The 22,227-nt window shown below is 46.8% G+C and overlaps 2 protein-coding genes across 5 annotated transcripts; both read left to right on the forward strand.

Annotated features, from left to right (window-relative positions):
• Positions 1-99: 99 nt before the first annotated feature.
• snapc2 (small nuclear RNA activating complex, polypeptide 2) lies at positions 100-6,523 on the forward strand. The gene is made up of 5 exons (XM_088989948.1): positions 100-394; positions 2,964-3,321; positions 3,392-3,544; positions 3,681-3,769; positions 3,864-6,523. The coding sequence occupies exons 1-5, from the start codon at positions 176-178 to the stop codon at positions 4,080-4,082; spliced, it is 1,038 nt and encodes a 345-aa protein (XP_088846074.1). The 5' UTR covers positions 100-175; the 3' UTR covers positions 4,083-6,523.
• Positions 6,524-7,085: 562 nt separating this feature from the next.
• Positions 7,086-22,127, forward strand: LOC148901875 (uncharacterized). Of its 4 annotated transcripts, XM_088989950.1 has the most exons (15): positions 7,086-7,234; positions 11,837-13,236; positions 13,333-13,987; positions 14,262-15,563; positions 15,641-15,756; positions 16,932-16,996; positions 17,077-17,128; positions 17,215-17,270; positions 18,327-18,448; positions 18,719-18,778; positions 18,852-19,020; positions 19,093-19,254; positions 20,267-20,364; positions 21,229-21,410; positions 21,497-22,127. In XM_088989950.1, the coding sequence occupies exons 1-15, from the start codon at positions 7,087-7,089 to the stop codon at positions 21,539-21,541; spliced, it is 4,632 nt and encodes a 1,543-aa protein (XP_088846076.1). In that variant the 5' UTR covers position 7,086; the 3' UTR covers positions 21,542-22,127. The 4 variants fall into 4 exon arrangements, with proteins under 4 accessions (XP_088846076.1, XP_088846078.1, XP_088846075.1 ...); XM_088989952.1 differs by having other exon boundaries at positions 11,837-14,179; XM_088989949.1 differs by having other exon boundaries at positions 11,837-13,987.
• Positions 22,128-22,227: the final 100 nt, after the last annotated feature.

Genomic DNA, 22,227 nt, shown 5'->3' on the forward strand with positions numbered 1-22,227 from the left:
CACATCGAAAAAAATAAAAAGGGGGGATAAAACATGGAAAAAAGGAATAATAACTTCGTGATGTTGCTACCGGAAGTATACCTGGCGTCACGAGCAATACCGGATATCAGTCCGTGACTTATCGTAGTTCCTTACTTTTGAGTTCTTCGGCACCCTTAAGCGCAGTCGAATCGACATGAAGCCGCCAACTCGCACACGCAATAAACCGGATCGGAACCTGAACCTTGAGGTTGTGCGAACTCAATCCAGACAAGCCTGCGCGTGGTCCCGAAAGGAACAAAAGATGCTGTTGGACGCCCTGAAGAGGCAAGGCTTTTCCGGCGGCAGGGGATCGCCGGGAAACATCGACTATAGTTTGCTTAAGAAGGATGTTCCTTCTCGCTCCGATTCTGAGGTTAGCTACGTTCCACTCTTCTAAGCACTTGTTCCGACAAAACGGCACTTTGGATGTTGCGTACATGCATAATCGGTGGGCTATTTTCAATCATCGATCCGGTCGTTCCCTAATCGCTATGTAGGGATTTTTTTTGTTAGGTCATTGAAAATAGTTTTGGAACACTGCTCAGCTGTCAGAAATGCCCACATCATAGTTGCATAATTATCTTGTGATGACGCTTTTCACAAAGAGCAGATCTGTAAGCACTTCTTTCCTTTTCGGCTTTTCCCATCAAGGGGTCGCCACAGCAAATCAGTGTCCTCCATCTTTAGAGGTTTGATCCGCATGTTTGTTTTGGCCAAGCTTTTACGTCGGATGCCCTTCCTGACACAGCCCTCTGTATTTATCCGGGCTTGGGACCGGCACAAGAAGACGTATGTCCCTTTGTGGCTACAGAACAAGCAACTCACTCATTAGTAGGTTGAATTGGGAAATGTACTTTATACCAGAATCATAGCCGAACAACAGAGGGCGCTATAATCAACGCTAAAAAAAGAAAGGTCATTTCAAGAAGACAAAATTAGGGGGCACAAAACCTCCACCCCTTTTTAGACCCCTCACCTCCCAACACACACCCCACCCACTCCACGTTCGGCTTTTCCTTTTGACTCATTGTTTTTTATGGCTCTCTTAGTCAAAAAGGTTCCCGACCCCTGCTTTAGACGGTTGAGACCTTGTAACCAGGCACTCCCAAACTTTCAATAAAAGCAAGGGGACCAGAGATTGTTTTCAGAGTGGCTCGGATGAATGTTACGGAACAGTCTCTGAACACTCTCCTTGCAAGTCCATCTCACGTCTTTGTGTTTTTCTTTCACAATTGGTGAAAATGTTTTGGGTTTCACCCTAACACTAACATTGTGAGACAGCAGAAAAAAAATCACACGCATTTAATAGCAAATCTCGCTCACTCATCTTGGCAAAACAAGGAGGACAATTTGGCATGGAAATGAGGATTCTTCAGAACTTCGATCCACAGTACGTTGCATACTAATTCATATGCTTTTTTTCTTACTTTCCAAAAGAACCTTTAGATTTTGGACATTTCGCTTTGGAAAATGAACCGCGAAAGACAGGAAAGACACATCCCCGTAAAAACCAACAGCCCATGGGTGGAACTCAGCGGTAGCGATTAAATGTTCTTCCACTAGATGGCACAACTAAGCTACAATTCACACAACAAAAAAGATCTTTGCAAGCCACGAAACAGGACTGAGTCCATTTCTCAGTATGTTGAGTAAAATGCAAAATTATTTCAGGATACAGAACAGAACACGTGTGTGTGTGTGTGTGTGTGTGTGTGTGTGTGTGTGTGTGTGTGTGTGTGTGTGTGTGTGTGTGTGTGTGTGTGTGTGTGTGTGTGAATGAATTAAACTCGCTAGCTAACTAGCTTCCTATCTATTTGAGTTACATCTGGGTTGAGTGAACGCTGGCGCGTGTGGCTGCAACTACTCACCCACAGAAAAGCTCATCGTGTGACTGTAAAGTGACCTTGAGAGCCCCGAAATTCACTTATAAATGAAATGCATTTATTATTATTATTATTGTTTGTGCAGGCGCGCAATTGTTCTGGTGAAGACAAAAAAGGGTGCAAAGGGGTATTGCATTACACAGACGGTTCGCTATTTGGGATAATTGAAGATGACATAGTATGAACTACAACCGCGCACACACACACACACACACACACACACACACACACACACACACACACACACACACACACACACACACACACACACACACACACACACACACACACACACACACACACACACACACACACACACACACACAAGTTTTTCTGACGGTGAGCAGCTTTGAGAGATGCATATTAGACCTTCTAGAAGCCTTTTCAATGGAAAACTTGTGAGGACCGAACTAACGGTCCTCACAAGTCAAAAATGTCCTCACTACGTATGGTATAAAATCATTGTGGACCTCACAAATATAGCCGTACACACACACACACACACACACACACACACACACACACACACACACACACACACACACACACACACACACACACACACACACACACACACACTAACAAACATTAGAAATGGACTTCCTTGTTTGAGAACAACACACTATGTTGCGGCCATTAGCGGGCTATAAAAAGAGTCACACTTTCCACAGCGGCCCTCCTCACATATTCAAAGACCAACTGAATCCCACACGAGCAAATACTAAGAGCGACAAAAAAAAACAACCAAAACTTTGGAAGAAATTTAGATAGTCTTGTCCTTTTGCTCTACCTTCGTGAACATGGCCACCAACTATTACTGGAAAGATGACAAGGTACTGTAATTAAAATATCAGAGAGAAACATGCAACGTTATAGCTGTTTAGCAGTTCAACTTGGTGCAGCGAAAAACAAGCAACACATTGGCGAGGGGAGAATGCAGATCTGCAGAGGATAACTTCGAGAGGTGGAACAAAAAACGTTGAAATGTCATTCAATGTCCAACATCCACAAACCGTTGAATGCTTTGCAAGTATCAAAACACTGCTTTGGTCTTTGCAGATACGGTCTGTGGTGGAACGCCTCCAGAACAAGGTGATCTCTGGCGCCATCTTGCAGCTGAAGAACAGGAAGTTAGCTGAGAAGAAGATGGCGCCCATCCAGACTTGGAACCGTTTAGCCCGGATCTTGTCCGGGAGCTTTGAGGAGCCGCTTTCCAAGGCTTTCTCTCAGGTACCATGGGCCAAAAGACACTCAGACAAATGTAGGTGTTGCTTACCAAAGTTTTCTTGCCAGCAGATCTGGACTGTGGCGTCCACGGAGCCTCACACACTCAGGAACTGCCAACCGCCGCAGATGGAGGCAGCGCAAAGTGACAAGAAAGATTGTACAGCCCCTTTAGGACCATCGTCGGCCCAAGGTATAGACCAGGATGCGGACGCCACCGGGACGAGTGTCTTCCAACAGTACGTTTGGTTGTTTGTGTGTAGTCAGCACTGGTCCGACGCCATCCACAGTGATCCCGATTGAGCCGCTTTCGGGTCCGACCGCATCTGAGGACTTCATGGTGGACTTTGAGAGGATTTACAACTATCTGAGTGGCGTCCACAATCCTAAGGGCAAATGTGAGCTTACAGCCACTGGTGAGTGCGAACAATCGAGCCAGAGCCGAGCTAATCCTCATCATAACTCGGCAAGCTGCAGATAATAACTTTCTTGACCGAGTGAGTTGTTTTGCTAAGTGTGTCAACCATCTTCTTATCTTGTTCTGTTTCTTAGAGAGCGCTGTAGTCTTGGACTTGTTGATGTCCCTTCCAGAGGAACTGGGCCTCCTGCGCTACCAAAGCCTGCACAGACATCTCATGCAGGTGAAATCACCCCCCCACATTACAAAGACAAAACCAGAACTGAGACCCAGACCACTAATGGGGACTAATTGCAGCCTTCCTCTCCACCTCACAGGTACATCAGAACTTGTCTGAAGCCAAAGATTCTGAAAAGGCTCAAAAAATGCTGACAGAACTGGAGAGTCAGTGGCAGGGAAGCGATCGGCAGCCTCGGCAAAACATCGACGACGGTGCCGCAGGACCATCATCAGGGAGCGGCGAACCCTCATGGACGGGACTGTGCCCCCCACTCAACCCTTTCATGATTCCACTGGATCTACTGAAGCGAAAATAGGACTTCACATTGCTTTTACGCAAGCGACATCATTGTTGGATTTGTACATTCAGTGTTATATTGCCGTTTTTTACCCAATTAAAATGATCAGCGGGCTGATCTTTTCATGAAATAGCTTTACTGACCTTGTGACTCGCGGGTCAACAGCAGAAATTGGACTGGATTGGATTAGCGTTTATTAGTCTCACACTGGAGAAATTTACATTTCACAGCAGCCAAGTGATGAAAGTAAGAGCAAAGGAAGAAGTAGAAAAACAAAATACAGGACCTACTGTAAAGGCAGCTACTCTAGTGGTGCCATCTTGAAGTCAAACAATAAAAAACTAAATGATGTGACAACACAGAAGGCATGACCAGGGGTGCTCATTACGTCGATCGCGATCTACCGGTCGATCGCGGAGGTAGTCCTGGTCGATCGCAGCGTGACAGTAAAAAAACATTTGTCAGCCTATCAAACGTCCCGTCACTTGATTGACATACAGGGCAACCATTCAGAACTGAATTTTTACCTTTAGGTCGCCGTGCATGCGTAAACAACGGCGCTAAACGCAGCAAAATTTACAAGCTAGTCAGCGAATGACCTCAGATTTTAAGCCCTTGCTAAAACATATGGTGATCAAAATGAGTGAGAAAGCGGGACCAAGTAAGGGGGCAAAACATATTACTTTCATACGGAATGGGAAAATGTGGAGCGGCATTTTCTGACTGTTCATGGAAAATACGACATTGACTTCCCGCCGAAAAGCCAGCTGAGGACGGTGGACGAACTAAAATCCCAGTTGTCCGGACAGCAGTCATTTTTCACTCAACATACTTCAAAAGCGTAAGCCGCCACCGAAGCATCGTTCCCCGTGAGTCACGCCATCGTTAAAAACAATAAGTCCTTCCAAGACGGAGAGATGCTAAAAGAAGCATTCGTTGAAGCAGCTGACTCCTTGTTCAGAGACTTTAAAAATAAGGCAGAGATAATATCTTCAATCAAAGCTCTGCAGCTGTCAAGACATACAGTTACACGGCGCTGTGAAGCCATGGCTGAGGATTTAACCCAGCAAATGTGGAAAGACATCGGAGATTGCGAGTGTTCTCACTGTTGAAGTCCAGGGCTCATGGACAGTTCTGTAACTTACTCACACAGGAAAAGTACCCCAACATGAGGAAATGTGCTACCTCCTTGACTGCATTATTCGGCTCCACTTATTTATGTGAGTCAGCCTTTTCCTACATGAAGATCATTAAGTCCAAATACCGTTCCACCATGAATGATGAACATTTGGAAATGTGCTTGAGGCTGGCTGTCAGCAGATACTGTCCGGACTATGCATCCCTGGCTGATTCAATTCAGTGCAAGTCATCAAAGTAAACTCAGGTAATTACAAAAAAATGTTAATGTTATGTATATGTAGTTATTATGTGTGTTGTGCAATATTGACTTATTCAGTTATGCAAAGTACATCAACATACATTGTACATACAAAGAATCCTTTAAACATTTGAAAATAATTGTTTTGCATTTTTGTCGTGGGGAGATCATTTTGACTTGGTAGTTTTTATAAGTAGCTCGTATGCTGAAAAAGTGTGAGCACCCCTGGCATAGACAGTCATTCAATCTTAAGCACTTTCAACACCCTCTTTGTTGTATGAGGCAGTTGTAGATGAAAGAGGAGAGCATCAAAGCCTCATTTTCACCAGTGGATCAGGGACGTCATGGTGAAATGTGCGTGTCCGCTACAAGATAAATGTTGAAAGCAAGCATGAAGCTGTAGCATCTATTGATCCAGGTGAATCCGCTTCAATTCCAAGCCGCGACAGTTCCACATACGCATTGGCGCTCTGCGCTGACGCTCCTTTCTTCTCATCGCGGGCTCCTCAAGCCATGCATCCATACACCCGCTAACTGTCCAACAGCACCGAACTTTCTGCTGAACAAGGTGGGGCTGTGAAAATGCTTCACGTTACAGGCTCCAAAAAGCACAATCGCTCCAGAGCTGTCCAGCGATGAAAATCAAATGGCACTGAAATTCCTCCCAAATCAAAAACATTGCTGGTATATTCGTGCTGCGGAAATGGTGCAACCGCTCAGCAGTTTCCTCCTTGATGAATATCGTGGCCGAAAATGCTGGTGAAATAAATCCTATCCGTTCCACACGACGCACATCAACTCAAAGTGACAAAAGAAAACAAAAAAAGCAACTCTTCGTGAGAGCACTTGCTGACGGCTTGCCTACTTGGGCGCCATCTTGGACTTCTGAGATAAATATTACCATGTCATGATCTGCTTATATTAAACTGATATGACACAGAATCCCGAAGACAGCAGCACGCAAATTCGCAGCAGGATTTAACATTGTTACACGCGGCACACCACCATCAACGTAACGCTCATATCAGATTCAGGTTTTTAAACGATGTCAAGAACATAACCGATGGTTGTGGCCAGTGGCTCAGTCCCTATTGCCTGGAAAACTGAGTATCACCCCCGAAAAAGGACTGTCGATTGTGGCATACAAAATACAACAACAATTAAAGTGCTTTCTTGACAACCTGAAATCAACACATGAAGCCCGTATCGAGGCGTGGAACACTTTTACTGCTTTCTGACTTTTGCCCATGACAAAGAAAGCTTGCGTAAAGTGGCAATCACTCATTCCACACGTTTACCAACAGCAAATATAAATACATTGTATGACCAGATCCAGTATTTGATATGACTCATTGGAAGGTCCCGGCAAAAACCACCAACACATTCCACTTGAGAAATCTGATCAGAACATAACAGGAGGCATAACGTTTCAAATAACGTATTGGGAAGTAACGGGTTGAATTTTACCACTTGTCATTAAAAAAAAAAACATGGCCGAGTGACTCTTCACGCTATCCAGGTGCGGGAGGGCAGAGTGCAACAGCGTGCTCATGCTGTCCTCCATATGGAACTTGTGTTCGGCCTTATCATCTTTATCAGTGACGGTGCTTTTTCCACACCTTAACTGGGTGGAGGAAAAAGCAAATGTTCTTCGACACCTTGCCAAAGTCCACGCAGCTGACAGTTTGTGTCATTCATCATCGCCGACTGGGATGTAAAGTCACACTCATGGCGTCGTCGTCTACGGCCGTGATTTTGGCTGTCCTACTCATCGGCCTGTCTTCTGCCAATGGTGAGTTTCAGAATTAGAAAGCCTTTAATAGTCCCACAATGGGGAAATTAGCAATTTTGTTTCCCCTTGGCAATATTCTCCGCAAATTTGGTATACAATTTCATTGCTTTGCGGATGACACCCAGCTCTATCTCTCCAGCAAACCCGACGCCTCTCTTCCACCTTCTTCCCTGTCACTCTGCCTCTCTGAAACTAAATCCTGGTTTACCCAAAACTTCCTCAAACTTAACAGCGAAAAAACTGAAATTCTCCTCGTTGGTACCAAATCCACCTTGAGCAAAGCTAACAGTTTCTCTCTCACTATTGACAATTTGACCGTTTCTCCCTCCCATCAGGTGAAAAGCATAGGTGTCATCCTTGACAGCACACTATCTTTCCACTCTCATATAAATAACGTAACACGATCTGCATACTTCCACCTACGCAATATCAATCGTCTTCGCCCGTCTCTCACTCCTCACACCACTGCTATCCTCGTTCATAGTCTTGTCACCTCCCGGATTGACTATTGCAATTCACTTCACTTTGGTGTCCCTCAGAAACTTCTCCACAAACTTTAACTCGTCCAGAATTCTTCAGCCCGGATCATCACCAGAACCTCATCATTTTACCACATCACCCCTGTCCTCCAAGAGCTCCACTGGCTCCCGGTCAAATATAGAATCAACTTTAAAATTCTTCTTTATACATTTAAAGCTATCCATAACCTTGCCCTCCCATACCTATCTGACCTTCTTCAAATTTCTATTCCCTCTCGTTGCCTCAGATCCTCTTCCTCCCTCCACCTCTGTGTTCCCCCTCTGCCCATCTCAGCACGATGGGTAACAGAGCCTTCAGCTGCTCTGCCCCCAAACTTTGGAACTCAACTTTCTCCCAACATTCGTAACGTCGATTCTCTTCCCACCTTCAAGTCCCATCTCAAAACCCACCTATTTAAAATTGCATTTTCTGTGGAGCTCTCTTGTTTCTAGTTATAATTTTATTTTATTTATTGCATTCTATTTGTGATTGTATTTTATTTATTATAGTACCTATGCTTGTCTGTGACTGTAAAGTGCCCTTGAGAGCTTTTGAAAGGTGCTTAAAATCTAATGTATTATTATTATATCATTTTTGGTCTTTTTGGGTTGTTTAAGGGTGGCAAATGTGTCAAGTTCTACGCAACGCAGGCCTCAAAATGCAATATTCTTGAATGAGAGATCTCGTTTAGTGACATCTCATCATGCCCTGTTTTATTCCTCTCTCCGCCTTAAAACCATCACTGGGGGACACCATTTATTTTAAATGTCACCAGAGATATAACAGACAGACCTCTGAACATATGAAGTGGAGCTTCATAAGTATTCATAACGGCACAGAGATCATCTCCGGATGTATAATCGACTTTCCTTTTCATCTATGACATGAAAAAAACGTTGGTTTGTTTTCAACTTCTCTCAAAGAACAGACTTGATCTCACACGACACGACCTTTAAAAACGCATGGGTGTGTGCTTCCTTTTACGTTTTTATTTAATCCAATGATTAAGATTTATGCAAGGATTTTGTAACGAGAATTTAATATGGTGACTCGTCTGTAACTATTGACATCAGTTTCGACCCCTTTTTATTATCGAACAATCAGATTACACCTTGTTCAAATGTTTCCATTATGTACATTTCATTGAACAAATGCTTCTGAGTAAACCATAAAGTTTTAAACATACCATTACTAAAATTCATTGTAGAGGCCTTGAAGACTAGGACTTATGCCAATATTTTGTATTGCTTGAACTTCTTCCTCTTTTTATAAAAAAATCAATATTTCCCCTGCCAATTAAAGTAATTTTGACACGGGAGGGGATTAACAAAACGTTCCATTGTTTTTTTCGATGAGAAGGTTTCTTCAGCAGTCATCTGTACAAAAAGGTTTCGGACGTTTCGCCTCCTATCCAAGAGGTCGTCAGCGAACTAAAGTCTGATGGTGCCCCATTTAAATGGAAGACTTTAGTTCGCTGACGAAGCCTTTCCGAAACCTTCACTTTTGTCAGATGACTGCTGAAGAAACCTTCTCATCGATGGACCACTCCTGTACGACTGAGAGCTTACACAGACATTGTTTTGAAATTAGATTTGTGTCAGACGAATCGGTATACAGTACAGCTCTTTAATTGAGTTCAATGTTTGCCCTTTCATTGACGATTCACTCACAGTGCAAATATCAATCAAACCCTACGTTTGATTTCGGCTCTGTGTGTTTGTGTGCTTTGCATGTTCTCCCCCTGACCGTGTGCGTTTTCTCCAGGCACTCCGGTTTCTTCCTACGTTCCAAAAACATGCATGGCAGGTTAATCGAAAACTCTAAATTGTCCTGAAGTGTGAGTGTGATTGCGGAAAAATGCTTGTGTATGTGTGCCCTGTATTTGGCTGGCAACCGGTTCAGGGTTTCCCCCAGGTACTGCCCGAAGACAGCTGGGATAGGCTCCACTACCCACCATGACCTTTATGAGTGAAAGAGGATCGAAAAGTGAATGGCTGGATGATGATTCATTTCCCATTATTTACAGGACTACAGTAATATAGTACAGTAATTCACTTAAAGGACAACCGACTTGTGTGAGCTTATTTTACAAAGATTCCACCGCATATAGCTATATTTTACGTTTTAAGACTCGCGCTGAATATTCAGGAAGTCTTGTTTTCGAGTTGATGACGATGCCTGACGTGAGGTCACGTCTGGAACGCCCCTGACCGAGAAAGCGACACACAATGCATTTTGGGTATTTTGTTTGGTCTGAAAACTTCGTGTTGATCTGTGTTGATGGCCAAATTAGAAGGAAAACACATAAATAACGCGATGGTGAATCGTTGTGTGTTATACCAAGACTACTATTTGATACTAGCTGACACAAATTCCCAAACGTTTTTCTGATGTCAGTTAAGAAACAAAAAAAATGCTGTCAGTTGTCCTTTAAGGCTCCTAAATTGCACTGTTGTGCTATTAGTGCTGTCAGGCTATCAAAAAATATCTGCGATCAATGAATTGGGTCTATTCATTAGTTAATCTGTTTTAGTCTTATCTAAAAATGACTGTGAAAACCATTATTTTCATTTTGAATTCATGATATTATTGAGGCAGATAAAAAGATAAAAGAGAATGTGGCATTCTATATACAGTAAAGTCTCGTTATATCGATACTATTTCTATGCACGCACGGAGAAAATTACATGCAAACAGGGTCGGATATATCGATAGTCCCGGTTATATCGATATTTTTTCGGACTCCCTTGAATATCGATATAACGAGACTTTACTGTATCTTAGTGTTTTTTTTTTCAGTAGACTTAGACAGATGCGATAGCCATTTACATTCTGCTATATTTGAGACTACTGTGATATCCAAACTATAGAGCACATCTGATTATAAGCCTCACCCAGTACATTTTTAAAGGAAAAAACAATTTGTAGATACAGAAACCACACCCGTCTATAAACCGCATGTTTATAAAGAAAGACAATACACGGAAAAGTTTTAATAATATACCTTAACTTTTCTTTCAAAAGAGTGCTTGTAATGCGGCAGCAACATAGCAAGCATTACTACACCTCGAACAGGGCTGGTTAAAAAAACATGCTAGTAAAAGTCACTGAGAAACGGCAGTAACACAGCAGCAACATGTTAGCACTCGCTAACAAGGCAGGTTAGAAAATCAGTCTCTGCGAGCCGTCCTCATCTTCCTGCTGCGCAATGAAACCATGGAAGCCTTCCTCCTGGGTGTCGGATTGGAATACAGACGCTCCAACATTCGAGTTACAACGTTATGGTATATACGAACACTTTTGCGGGTACAGTATGGCTAAAAATGTTCGGACACAGATGCTGTAAGTTAGATTTTTTATTGCTTGCGATTGGAGCTCGCTTGCGAGTGGATGCGTACTGTGCTTCACGCACACGCACGCACACAGACACATTAGTAAAGTGTCCTTGAGAGTTTTGAAAGGCACTTAGAAATAAAATGTATTATTATTCGGGGTTTCAAGGCCTGGATGTTTATGCGACGGACATCAAGGTTGACCAATCAGCGTCCGGCTATGCTGAGGTGTTGCCAACGAGTTCAGGCCCCGATCCGGCGAGCTCGCTTACGATTGGCTGCGTAGAGTATGTAAATCCCTCTTCCCAGTTGACGCTCCAGGAGGACGGGATTGGTTGGCAATTGCTTCAGGGTGTGTTCATCCTCATTTCCATTTCCATTTCCATTCTGTGTGCCGAGAACTCTCACATGCTCACTGCTGCTTCCTAAGGCCGCAAAACTCCAAAGGGAGCCAATCAGCTTTGGCTAAACAAGCCCAACATAATAGAAGCCAATCAATTTTTGATTAAGGCTGCGACTAACTGTCGTTTCCCCACCCTCAACAGCTCAAACACAGGAAGCCAACACATAAAAAGGCCTATGAGAAAAGAGCAACCCACCAACAGAAACAATAATTGCAGAGATTAAAAACATAAATAAATACATCAAAGATTAATGGTGATGAAAACATTTTAATGCACAAAAAGATTATCATGAATGAATCAGCATTGCAGCAATGCAATATTTTGACACCTCTATGTTATACTTCCAGTTTCTCGTCATAAAGAAAACTACAATGTACCAAAAAATGGCATCTCGGAGAGTACAGCAACCCCAGAACTGCTTGAGACCAGCGACCTGGCTGGTACACCAACAACCGACCTGGCTGGTACACCGACAACCGACCAAGTCCAGACCCCCCAGTCAATCGTTCCGCTAACAACTGATCTAGCCGGTCAGGGGACAACCGAGGTGCCTGATCTGGCCACAACCAAGCCAGCTGGTCCGGGGACTTCCCAGCCAGGCGATCCAGGGACAACCGATCCAGCCGGTCCAGGGACAACCGAGGTGCCTGATCTGGCCACAACCGAGCCAGCGGGTCCTGCGACAACCGATCCAGCAGGTCCGGGGACAACCGAGGTGCCTGATCTGGCTACAACCGAGCCAGCCGGTCCAAGGACAACCGAGGTGCCTGATTTGGCCACAACCGAGCCAGCCGGTCCGGGCACAACCGAGCCATCCGGTCCAGGGACAACCGAGGTGCCTGATTTGGCCACAACCGAGCCAGCCGGTCCGGGCACAACCGAGCCAGCCGGTCCAGGGACAACCGCGGTGCCTGATTTGGCCACAACCGAGCCAGCCGGTCCGGGCACAACCGAGCCAGACGTTCCGGGGACAACTGAGCCAGCCGGTCCGGGCACAACCCAGCCAGCTAGTCCGGGGACAACAGATCCAGCCGGTCCAGGGACAACCGAGGTGCCTGATCTGGCCACAACCGAGCCAGCCGGTCCGAGGACAACCGAGCCATCCGGTCCAGGGACAACCAAGGTGCCTGATTTGGCCACAACCGAGCCAGCCGGTCCGGGCACAACCGAGCCAGCCGGTCCAGGGACAACCGAGGTGCCTGATTTGGCCACAACCGAGCCAGCCGGTCCGGGCACAACCGAGCCAGACGTTCCAGGGACAACCGAGCCAGCCGGTCCGGGGACAACCGAGCCAGCCGGTCAGGGGACAACCGAGGTGCCTGATCTGGCCACAACCAAGCCAGCTGGTCCGGGGACTTCCCAGCCAGGTGATCCGGGGACAACCGATCCAGCCGGTCCAGGGACAACCGAGGTGCCTGATCTGGCCACAACCGAGCCAGCGGGCCCTGCGACAACCGAGCCAGGCGATCCAGGGACAACCGAGGTGCCTGATTTGGCCACAACCGAGCCAGCCGGTCCGGGCACAACCGAGCCAGCCGGTCCGGGGACAACCGATCCAGCCAGTCCAGGAACAACCGAGGTGCCTGATCTGGCCACAACCAAGCCAGCTGGTCCGGGGACTTCCCAGCCAGGTGATCCGGGGACAACCGATCCAGCCGGTCCAGGGACAACCGAGGTGCCTGATCTGGCCACAACCGAGCCAGCGGGCCCTGCGACAACCGAGCCAGGCGATCCAGGGACAACCGAGGTGCCTGATTTGGCCACAACCGAGCCAGCCGGTCCGGGCACAACCGAGCCAGACGTTCCGGGGACAACAGATCCAGCCGGTCCAGGGACAACCGAGGTGCCTGATCTGGCCACAACCGAGCCAGCCGGTCCGGGAACAACCGAGCCAGCCGGTCCAGGGACAACCGAGGTGCCTGATTTGGCCACAACCGAGCCAGCCGGTCCGGGGACAAGCGATCCAGCCGGTCCAGGGACAACTGAGGCGCCTGATCTGGCCACAACCGAGCCAGCGGGTCCTGCGACAACCGATCCAGCAGGTCCAGGGACAACCGAGGTGCCTGATTTGGCCACAACCGAGCCAGCCGGTCCGGGCACAACCGAGCCAGACGTTCCGGGGACAACAGATCCAGCCGGTCCAGGGACAACCGAGGTGCCTGATCTGGCCACAACTGAGCCAGCCGGTCCGGGCACAACCGAGCCAGCCAGTCCAGGGACAACTGAGGTGCCTGATCTGGCCACAACCGAGCCAGCCAGTCCTGCCACAACCAAGCCAGCCGATCAGGGTACAACCGAGCCAGTCGGTCCGGGGACAACCGATCCAGCCAGTCCGGAGACAACCGAGCCAGGCGATCCGGGTACAACCGAGCCTGCTGGTCCGGGGACATCCGAGCCAGCCGCTCCGGGGACAACCGAGGAGCCTGATTTGGCCACAACCGAGCCAGCCGGTCCGGGGACAACCGAGGTGCCCGATTTGGCCACAACCGAGCCAGCCGGTCCTGCGACAACCGAGCCAGCCGGTCCGGGCACAACCGAGCCAGGCGATCCGGGGACAACCGAGGTGCCTGATCTGGCTACAACCGAGCCAGCCGGTCCAGGGACAACCGAGGTGCCTGATTTGGCCACAACCGAGCCAGCCGGTCCGGGCACAACCGAGCCAGCAGGTCCTGCGACAACCGATCCAGCCGGTCCAGGGACAACCAGGGACAACCGAGGTGCCCGATTTGGCCACAACCGAGCCAGCCGGTCCGGGCACAACCGAGCCAGCAGGTCCTGCGACAACCGATCCAGCCGGTCCAGGGACAACCGAGGTGCCCGATTTGGCCACAACCGAGCCAGCCGGTCCGGGCACAACCGAGCCAGCAGGTCCTGCGACAACCGATCCAGCCGGTCCAGGGACAACCGAGGTGCCCGATTTGGCCACAACCGAGCCAGCCGGTCCGGGCACAACCGAGCCAGCAGGTCCTGCGACAACCGATCCAGCCGGTCCAGGGACAACCGAGGTGCCTGATCTGGCCACAACCGAGCCAGCCGGTTCGGGGACAACCGAGCCAGGCGATCCAGGGACAACCGAGCCAGCCAGTCCGGGGTCAACCGAGGCGCCTGATCTGGCCACAACCGAGCCAGGCGATCCGGGGACAACCGAGCCAGCCGGTTCAGGGACAACCGAGGTGCCTGATTTGGCCACAACCGAGCCAGCCGGTCCGGGCACAACCGAGCCAGACGTTCCGGGGACAACCAAGCCAGCCGGTCAGGGGACAACCGAGGTGCCTGATCTGGCCACAACCAAGCCAGGCGATCCGGGGACAACCGAGCCAGCCGGTCCAGGGACAACCGAGGTGCCTGATTTGGCCACAACCGAGCCAGCCGGTCCGGGCACAACCGAGCCAGACGTTCCGGGGACAACCGAGCCAGCCGGTCAGGGGACAACCGAGGTGCCTGATCTGGCCACAACCAAGCCAGGCGATCCGGGGACAACCGAGCCAGCCGGTCCAGGGACAACCGAGGTGCCTGATTTGGCCACAACCGAGCCAGCCGGTCCGGGGACAACCGATCCAGCCAGTCCAGGAACAACCGAGGTGCCTGATCTGGCCACAACCAAGCCAGGCGATCCGGGGACAACCGAGCCAGCCGGTCCAGGGACAACCGAGGTGCCTGATTTGGCCACAACCGAGCCAGCCGGTCCGGGCACAACCGAGCCAGCCGGTCCGGGGACAACCGATCCAGCCAGTCCAGGAACAACTGATCCAGACGGTCCAGGGACAACCGAGGTGCCCGATCTGGCCACAACCGAGCCAGCGAGTCCTGCGACAACAGAGCCAGCTGGTCCAGGGACAACTGAGCCATCTGGTCCAGAGACAACCGAGCAGCCCAAGACCACTGACCCAGCGAGTACAAAACCACCATCATCAACACCTAAACCTTCATCGCCACCAAAACCCACCACATTGGCTCCAGCACTGACAACAATTCATTGCCAAAATGGAGGGACGTTAATTGGTAACACCTGCGCATGTACCAGCGGATTATATGGAAATGCTTGCCAGTTCCTGAACGAAAGCATCCAGTTGGGTATGTGCGATCCCATCTGCAATATGTGACGACATACCACCTTGCCATGTTGTGATTGTGTTGTCCATGTACTGCAGATAACATCGAAAGGTTGGTGGAAGCTCAAGTGGTGATCAACCAGGAATACGACCCCAATTACGACAACCCCAGCTCAGTGGAATACAAAACATTTGTTGAAGAATTTAGCAAGGAGGTGAACATGTCCCTCTCCGTTCTCACTTCACAAGTTCATGAGATAATCACGAGATGTGATGCGTGTTGCCCGTCACGATTTGACTGCACTAGTCAGGTTTATGTTCTTCCCCAACAGTTTCGTTCTGTCTGGTTAATTTGCTTAGTTTGGATCGTGTCGAGAAAACGTTCAAGTAAAGAGCGTAGATGCGGACTCCGGCTTTCAAGCTGAATTCCCAAGCAATTTCCTATTTTCAAACGTCAACATAAAAGAAGTCCGTCTGTGTAAGGTCTCAGTCGTACAGGAGTGGTCCATCGATGAGAAGGTTTCTTCAGCCGTCATCTGTACTTATTGAAGGTGTCGGACGTTTCGCCTCCTATCCAAGAGGCTTCGTCAGCGAACTAAAGTCTGACTGGTCGTATCGGCCCTATTTATATATACCTAATGTCCAGACATGGGGGCGCCGGACACAGCTATGATAGGTCCCTACTCTCAGGTTGGGGGGAGCAGTCCAAAAGTAAAAGAAGCGATTCTCATAAAACAACAAAATCCTTCATTAAACCGGTCTGGTAGGGTGAGGTTCAATTTGGATCGTTCATACAATAGCCTGCTTGGCAACACAGGTTAGGCAACATTTGTAATGCTGATGAGGTGATACCGGTGGGAGTGGGGCAAATAGGCCAGTCGTTAGTCAGGAATGTAGCCCAATCAGTGGGGCCACAGGGAGTGGTCCTCTGCTCCCCTCAACCTGAGAGTAGGGACCTATCATGGCTGTGTCCGGCGCCGCCATGTCTGGACATGAGGGATATATAAATAGGGCCGATACGACCAGTCAGACTTTAGTTCGCTGACGAAGCCTCTTGGATAGGAGGCGAAACGTCCGACACCTTCAAAGAGTACAGATGACAGCTGAAGAAACCTCCTCATCGATAAACATAAAAGAAGGGAGCGGCATGCCGTGTGTGCATTATTCAGACCTTTACGGTAACTATGTGCCCCATTTGAATGTCTATACTTTATTTTCGCATGTGATCCATGACTAATGCTGAGATTTGCGCAACATGCATTTGTCACTAAGTATACACAAAGACAGTTGCCACATCTAGCGCGCCGAAAGATAAAAATCCAATGTTCTCTTCAGAGTGTTTGCTTTTCTATGGAGACGGTTCCATAATTTGCAATTTTTATTCTTTCAGATGGAGGACTATTACCAACAAGAGAGCGTGCAAAAGGATAACAAAGTGGTGGTTACCGATGTTAGGTAACAGCAGTCTAAGCAAATCAAAATTTCTTGCCTAGCAGTCGGGCCGATGGCTAAATGGTTGTGTTTGTTTCTGTCAGCCGAGTGGACTCGTCAATTTTGATGAGACCTTCGGCCCCTGCACTTGAGCAGGTAAAGCCAACCAACCATCTTTCAGATTGGATTTCATATTAACCTTGATCGATAAGAACATTGATACAGGATTATCTTTATTGCAGCACAGATTAGCTGTCGATGATACGGCCACCCACAGAGTCACACCGACATCAGATGGGTAATTAGACAACGGAAAAACACACAAATACACGGATGATGTCCAATATTGCAACACAAATCACTGTATTGCCATTTTGCACTTATTGAATGGCCATGTCATCATACGGACTCTAACAACACAAATAACAATCCTTAAAGGACAACCGACGCCGACCGATATAAGTTGTGTCCATAATTTGTAAAATCACTTCTAATGACTTCTACTGAACGTATTTTACAAGGATTCCACCGCATATAGCTGTATTTTACGTTTTAAAACTCACGCTGAAGATTCAGGAATTCTTGTTTTCGAGTTGGTGAAAATTCCAGATGTGACGTCACGTTTGGAACGCCCCTGACCGAGAAAGTGAAACACAATGCATTTTAGGTACTTTGTTTGGTCTGAAAACATCGTGTTGATCCATGTTCATGACCAAATTAGAAGGAAAGCACATAAATAATGCGATGGTAAATCATTGTGTGTTGCATCAAGACTACTATTTGATACTAGTTGACACAAATTCCCAGCAGACAAATCAGCCCATTTTCAACGGAGCTTGGGCGCCATCCTGTGCATTTTCTGGGACGCTACATTGGAGTCCTGACGACTCAATTGATACGGAAGTACTTCTTTAATCGATTTCAAACATTTATGCTTTCCTCTTCAAAACTATTTGAATCATATTCATAACTGGATGAGTAACAAGAAAGCATCTTCTCCGAATCTGAAGCCATTGTTTTGATTCTCGAGCAAGGCAAGACTTCCTGGCATGACGCCACGAACAAGGGGGCGGGACCTTCTGAAACTCGACATCTCCGATGTCATTTTGAAGTAGTTTTGGGACACTTTACCTCATTTTGTATTGGTGTTTTGCATTTGACTAAAAATATCAGCCTGCATGTTTTGGGTATTTTAGATGCTATAAAACTCTTCCTGATGTCAGTTAGGAGACAAAAAAATGGTGTCGGTTGTCCTTTAATGTTCCCATTTTTCATTCCAGAAAATCAAGCCTCTCTGAAATTCAAGATTGCCACCCAATCATGTAATATTTTTTTGCCCCGCATTGCGTTTCAGCGTCAAGGTCAGCCACGATGTGTTTTTATCGATACGAAACGGTCCAGGCTCTGACAACGAATATCAGGATGAAGTGGATGCGATTGATTTGGCTCTGAATAAGCTGATTACCTGCATTACAGGTGGGATGCTACACTACGAGCAACGTACGGTCATTTTTTTCAACCGCTGGGTTGAATGAGTTGAAAAGTTCTGTCACCAGTCTGCTCCAGCAAGAGTTACCCAGGTCATGGCCATTCGTAAACGGACCCCCCTGGACTTGTGTTGCTTGTTCAAGATCATTCACTGTTAATGTAAAAAGCTTTTTCAGCTTTAAATGTATGCTGGAGAAATGAAGCAGACATATTGGACAAATGAGGTACAGAATCATAAAAGCATCTTTCTTTTTCCAGATTGCCCCTACAATGTCACAGAGAAACCGACTCTGAATAGGACTGAAGTGAATTTGAACAGTGAGTGTATTTCAGTCAGTTGCAAGCGCAACGCTTGGCCATAATAAACCCTCTGCTCTTCGTCACCTTCCAGCACTTTGCGACATGTCTGATCCGGACATGTCCCAGCACTACAAGGCCGTGAACCTCAGCAACACCGTGGTGTGCGTCACTCGATGCAATGAAATGTACCCCGTGAATTTTCTTAATTGCTACAACCATGGAGTGTGCAGAGTCAGCGCGGATCTCGGTGCTGTTTGCAAGTCAGTCCGAGCGTAGCATTTTACGTCTTCACGAACGGCGCTTTCTTATTTAGTCTTTGCTCATGTTTTCAGTTGTCGGGATTTGGAATCCACATGGTACTTAGGCAATGACTGCAGGCTGCCCATCCAACATAATGCCTTCTATGCCGGTTTGGTGGTCACCCTAGCTTGTCTCCTCGCCACCATGGCAGGCTTGATTGCATACGTGGTCATCAACAAGAAACAGCAAACAAGGTAGGGTGGGCCAAAACCACAACAACGGTATTTGTGTGAAAAGCATTCGTGAGTTAGTCTGTACTGGATCTTTTCAAATAACTTTTTGGGCCTTCAGAAATCTCCATGGGAATTTGAATTTGAACAGTGACGGATTCACATCGTTCCATTCAACAAAATAGTCAGCTGACAGAGGATCCTGGAAGCTTTTTAAAAAAAATATATATAGTGTATATGTTGGCAAATACCCAAAGGGTGTGCATCTCCCCACAAAAGATGATTCAATACAATTTTGGATACATGAGGTGTGCAACGATTCAAGGACGATTCGATTTGAATGAGGAACGATTCTGTTCGGTGCGATTCTGTGGTGGTGGCAATGCATTTGTTTTCATTTCACGTCTATTTGAATGAAAGGGCCACAACCCAGGGCCCAGAGATCCACAATCATCCATGGCGACTGTCATTTCATTAGGGCAAGGGTGTCAAAGTCATTTTTTTGCCACGGGCTACATTGTCGTTACGGTTTCCTCTCAAGGGCCGTTATGAATTTGGGAAAACCATTTAGAATGTTGAATCTCCTCCACATATTACATATAGAGCGCACAACAAATTAATGATTAATTAGTTTCCAAATTTGAAGTCAATAATAATGACTGTTATTTTGGTTTACATGGGACAATTTGAAATTTTGGGTCAGGAAACATCATGAAATTTCACAGGTTTGACTTGCTTTTGTGGGCCGAATGAAATGTGGCGGGCCGGATTTGGCCCGAATGGCCTTGACTGGACACCTGTGTATTAGGGCGACATTTGTCATTTTTCTCGTCATGTTTCTACGTTTTCCATGCTAACATTTTAGATTTTTTTTCAGCATTTTACGACAAATCCGTCTTCACGCGCAATTGCTACCTGTCTCTACTTTCTCACACTACTTTTAGGCTGCCATTTGATCATATTTCTACTGTTTTCATTGAGTTTAGCATGTGTGCGTGACGGATCCCACAAACATTGTACCAATCACTACCTCCAGGAAAAAAGACATGAAAAAGACGCTGGTCAACAATTGGCTCGACGACGAATTTGAGTGGTCCCGGCCCAAGAAACTCTCGACAGGCACCTTCAATGCTGGTAATGCATCTCTGATTTTAGTATAGCATTTTTTTTCTTACTCATCGTTTAAACAGCAGGTAGCCGTGTTGTTCTGTGCTCTGATTACTTCTAAGCAGTCGAAAGTTCAGAGGGAATTAAATGTCCATTTAAACAGCGAAATGTTCATCCTAATCTGAGCATTTCAACGAAGTGACATCTGCTAGCTTAACGCTAACATTTGGAGCAACAAAAGACCGAAGCTAAAAACGACCTTAGATGTAAAAGTAATTGTACACCTTCAAAACGCTCATACTTTACCACATATGGAGCAGCAACACGTACGAACGTAATATTCTCACACATTTTCTGGGGTTTAATTTGCTTCTTGTTGTTTTTTTAAAACGTTACGTGGGTTCGGTGTTGTGTGACACGTTACATCACTTAGTGGTTCTACAATGAAAGCCACAAAATAAAATAAAATAAAATGAAATGAAATAAAATAGTGGTTAGCATGCCGACCAGGTCTGGCCTACCTGTGTGGAGTTTGCATGTTCTCCCTGAGCCCGTGTGGGTTTTCTCGGGGTCCTCCGGTTTCCTCCAAGATTCCAAAAACATGCATAGCAGGCTGATTGAACACTCCAAATTGTTTGAGTGTGAGTGTTGATTGTTGTTTGTCTCTGTGTGACCTGCGATTGGCTTGCAACCAATTCAGGGTGTCCTCCGCCTAGTGCCCGAAGACTGATGGGATCAGCTCCAGCACCCCCGTGACCCTAATGAGGATTAAGCGGGTCTGGAAAATGGATGGATGGCTGAACAATTTACAAAACATAGTATTCAAATCACAAGGGCATACTGTGGTGTAAACCCAACAAGCTTAATTTTTTATTGTATTTTTTTCTTCAGGACACCTAAACCCGACGTTCCCCTACGACGCGCCGCTGCGGATGCCGCCGACGCGCCAACACAACGACTCAAGACAGTCTGGCCGATCCAGCCCGGCTATGAGCATGTATAGGCTCGACGGAACCGCCCGCGGTTATGACGGTTCGCTTCGTCCCAACGGATTCCCTCCCTCTAGTCAAAATGTAAGTCAGACTAAACATATACATCCGTCCGTCCGGTTTCACAACTGCAAATGAAGACATACGTGTGTTCTGTGCTCACCTCACAGATGAGGATCCACAGGCCGCAGATCAGGTCATCGTGGGACGCCTGAGACCCCCCCCCCCCATCTCACCTTTTCAAAAACAAGCACATTCCCAACCCAGCGGCAGCAACAACGCATTTGTTCTAAGGAATCTAATTTATTGGATCACTTCTCTTACAATATCTTTGCTGGAGAAATGAATTCATTTGTCCAAAAAAGTAACGATTTGGAATTCACTTCGTTGGAAAGAACGTGACTGTCGCTATGGAAGCTGATTGTTGATTTATTGTATTTGGTCGGGGTCATGCGTGAATTACTGACCATCAGCAAAAAAATGCACTTTGCACCCTAACCCTCAGACCCTACTGCACATTTTGTTTCTGAATCAAGTTGGTGTCATTCTATTGGTGCAGAATATGCAGTTGGGGGTTTGTTCTATTATATTGTTTTTGAATGAAAAACGGATAGTTGTCAATGGCTCGTTTTTCTTCTGACAACTGCTAACCGGCTCACTTTGCTCACCACTTTCATAAATTCCGACAGTGGTAAACTAGCACACACCAGTGACGTGCAGTCAGGGCAAGCAGGTGAGGCTGTGCCTCACCTGTCATCATGGAAATATCAAATGACAAAATAAATTTAAAAGTTATATTTATTTAGTGATTTGTACTTAACGTTCTTTTCCATTTAACTTCACCATTTTTGGATTTTTTTTTTTCAAAATCGCTGAATTTTCACATTTACCGTTCAAAAGT

Source organism: Hippocampus bargibanti, linkage group LG02, assembly GCF_051943395.1.
Source record: "Hippocampus bargibanti isolate YZ-2025 linkage group LG02, ASM5194339v1, whole genome shotgun sequence".
Lineage (NCBI taxonomy): Eukaryota > Metazoa > Chordata > Actinopteri > Syngnathiformes > Syngnathidae > Hippocampus > Hippocampus bargibanti.

Excerpts from the sequence above, each read along its gene's own strand:
- snapc2 (XM_088989948.1), top strand. The coding sequence starts at position 176 with ATGAAGCCGCCAACTCGCACACGCAATAAACCGGATCGGAACCTGAAC. Across the intron at positions 395-2,963 it reads CTTCTCGCTCCGATTCTGAG|ATACGGTCTGTGGTGGAACG; the intron begins GTTAGCTACGTT and ends TGGTCTTTGCAG. Across the intron at positions 3,770-3,863 it reads TGCACAGACATCTCATGCAG|GTACATCAGAACTTGTCTGA; the intron begins GTGAAATCACCC and ends TCCACCTCACAG.
- LOC148901875 (XM_088989952.1), top strand. The coding sequence starts at position 7,087 with ATGTTCTTCGACACCTTGCCAAAGTCCACGCAGCTGACAGTTTGTGTC. Across the intron at positions 7,235-11,836 it reads CGGCCTGTCTTCTGCCAATG|TTTCTCGTCATAAAGAAAAC; the intron begins GTGAGTTTCAGA and ends TTATACTTCCAG. Across the intron at positions 15,757-16,931 it reads TTGAAGAATTTAGCAAGGAG|ATGGAGGACTATTACCAACA; the intron begins GTGAACATGTCC and ends TTATTCTTTCAG.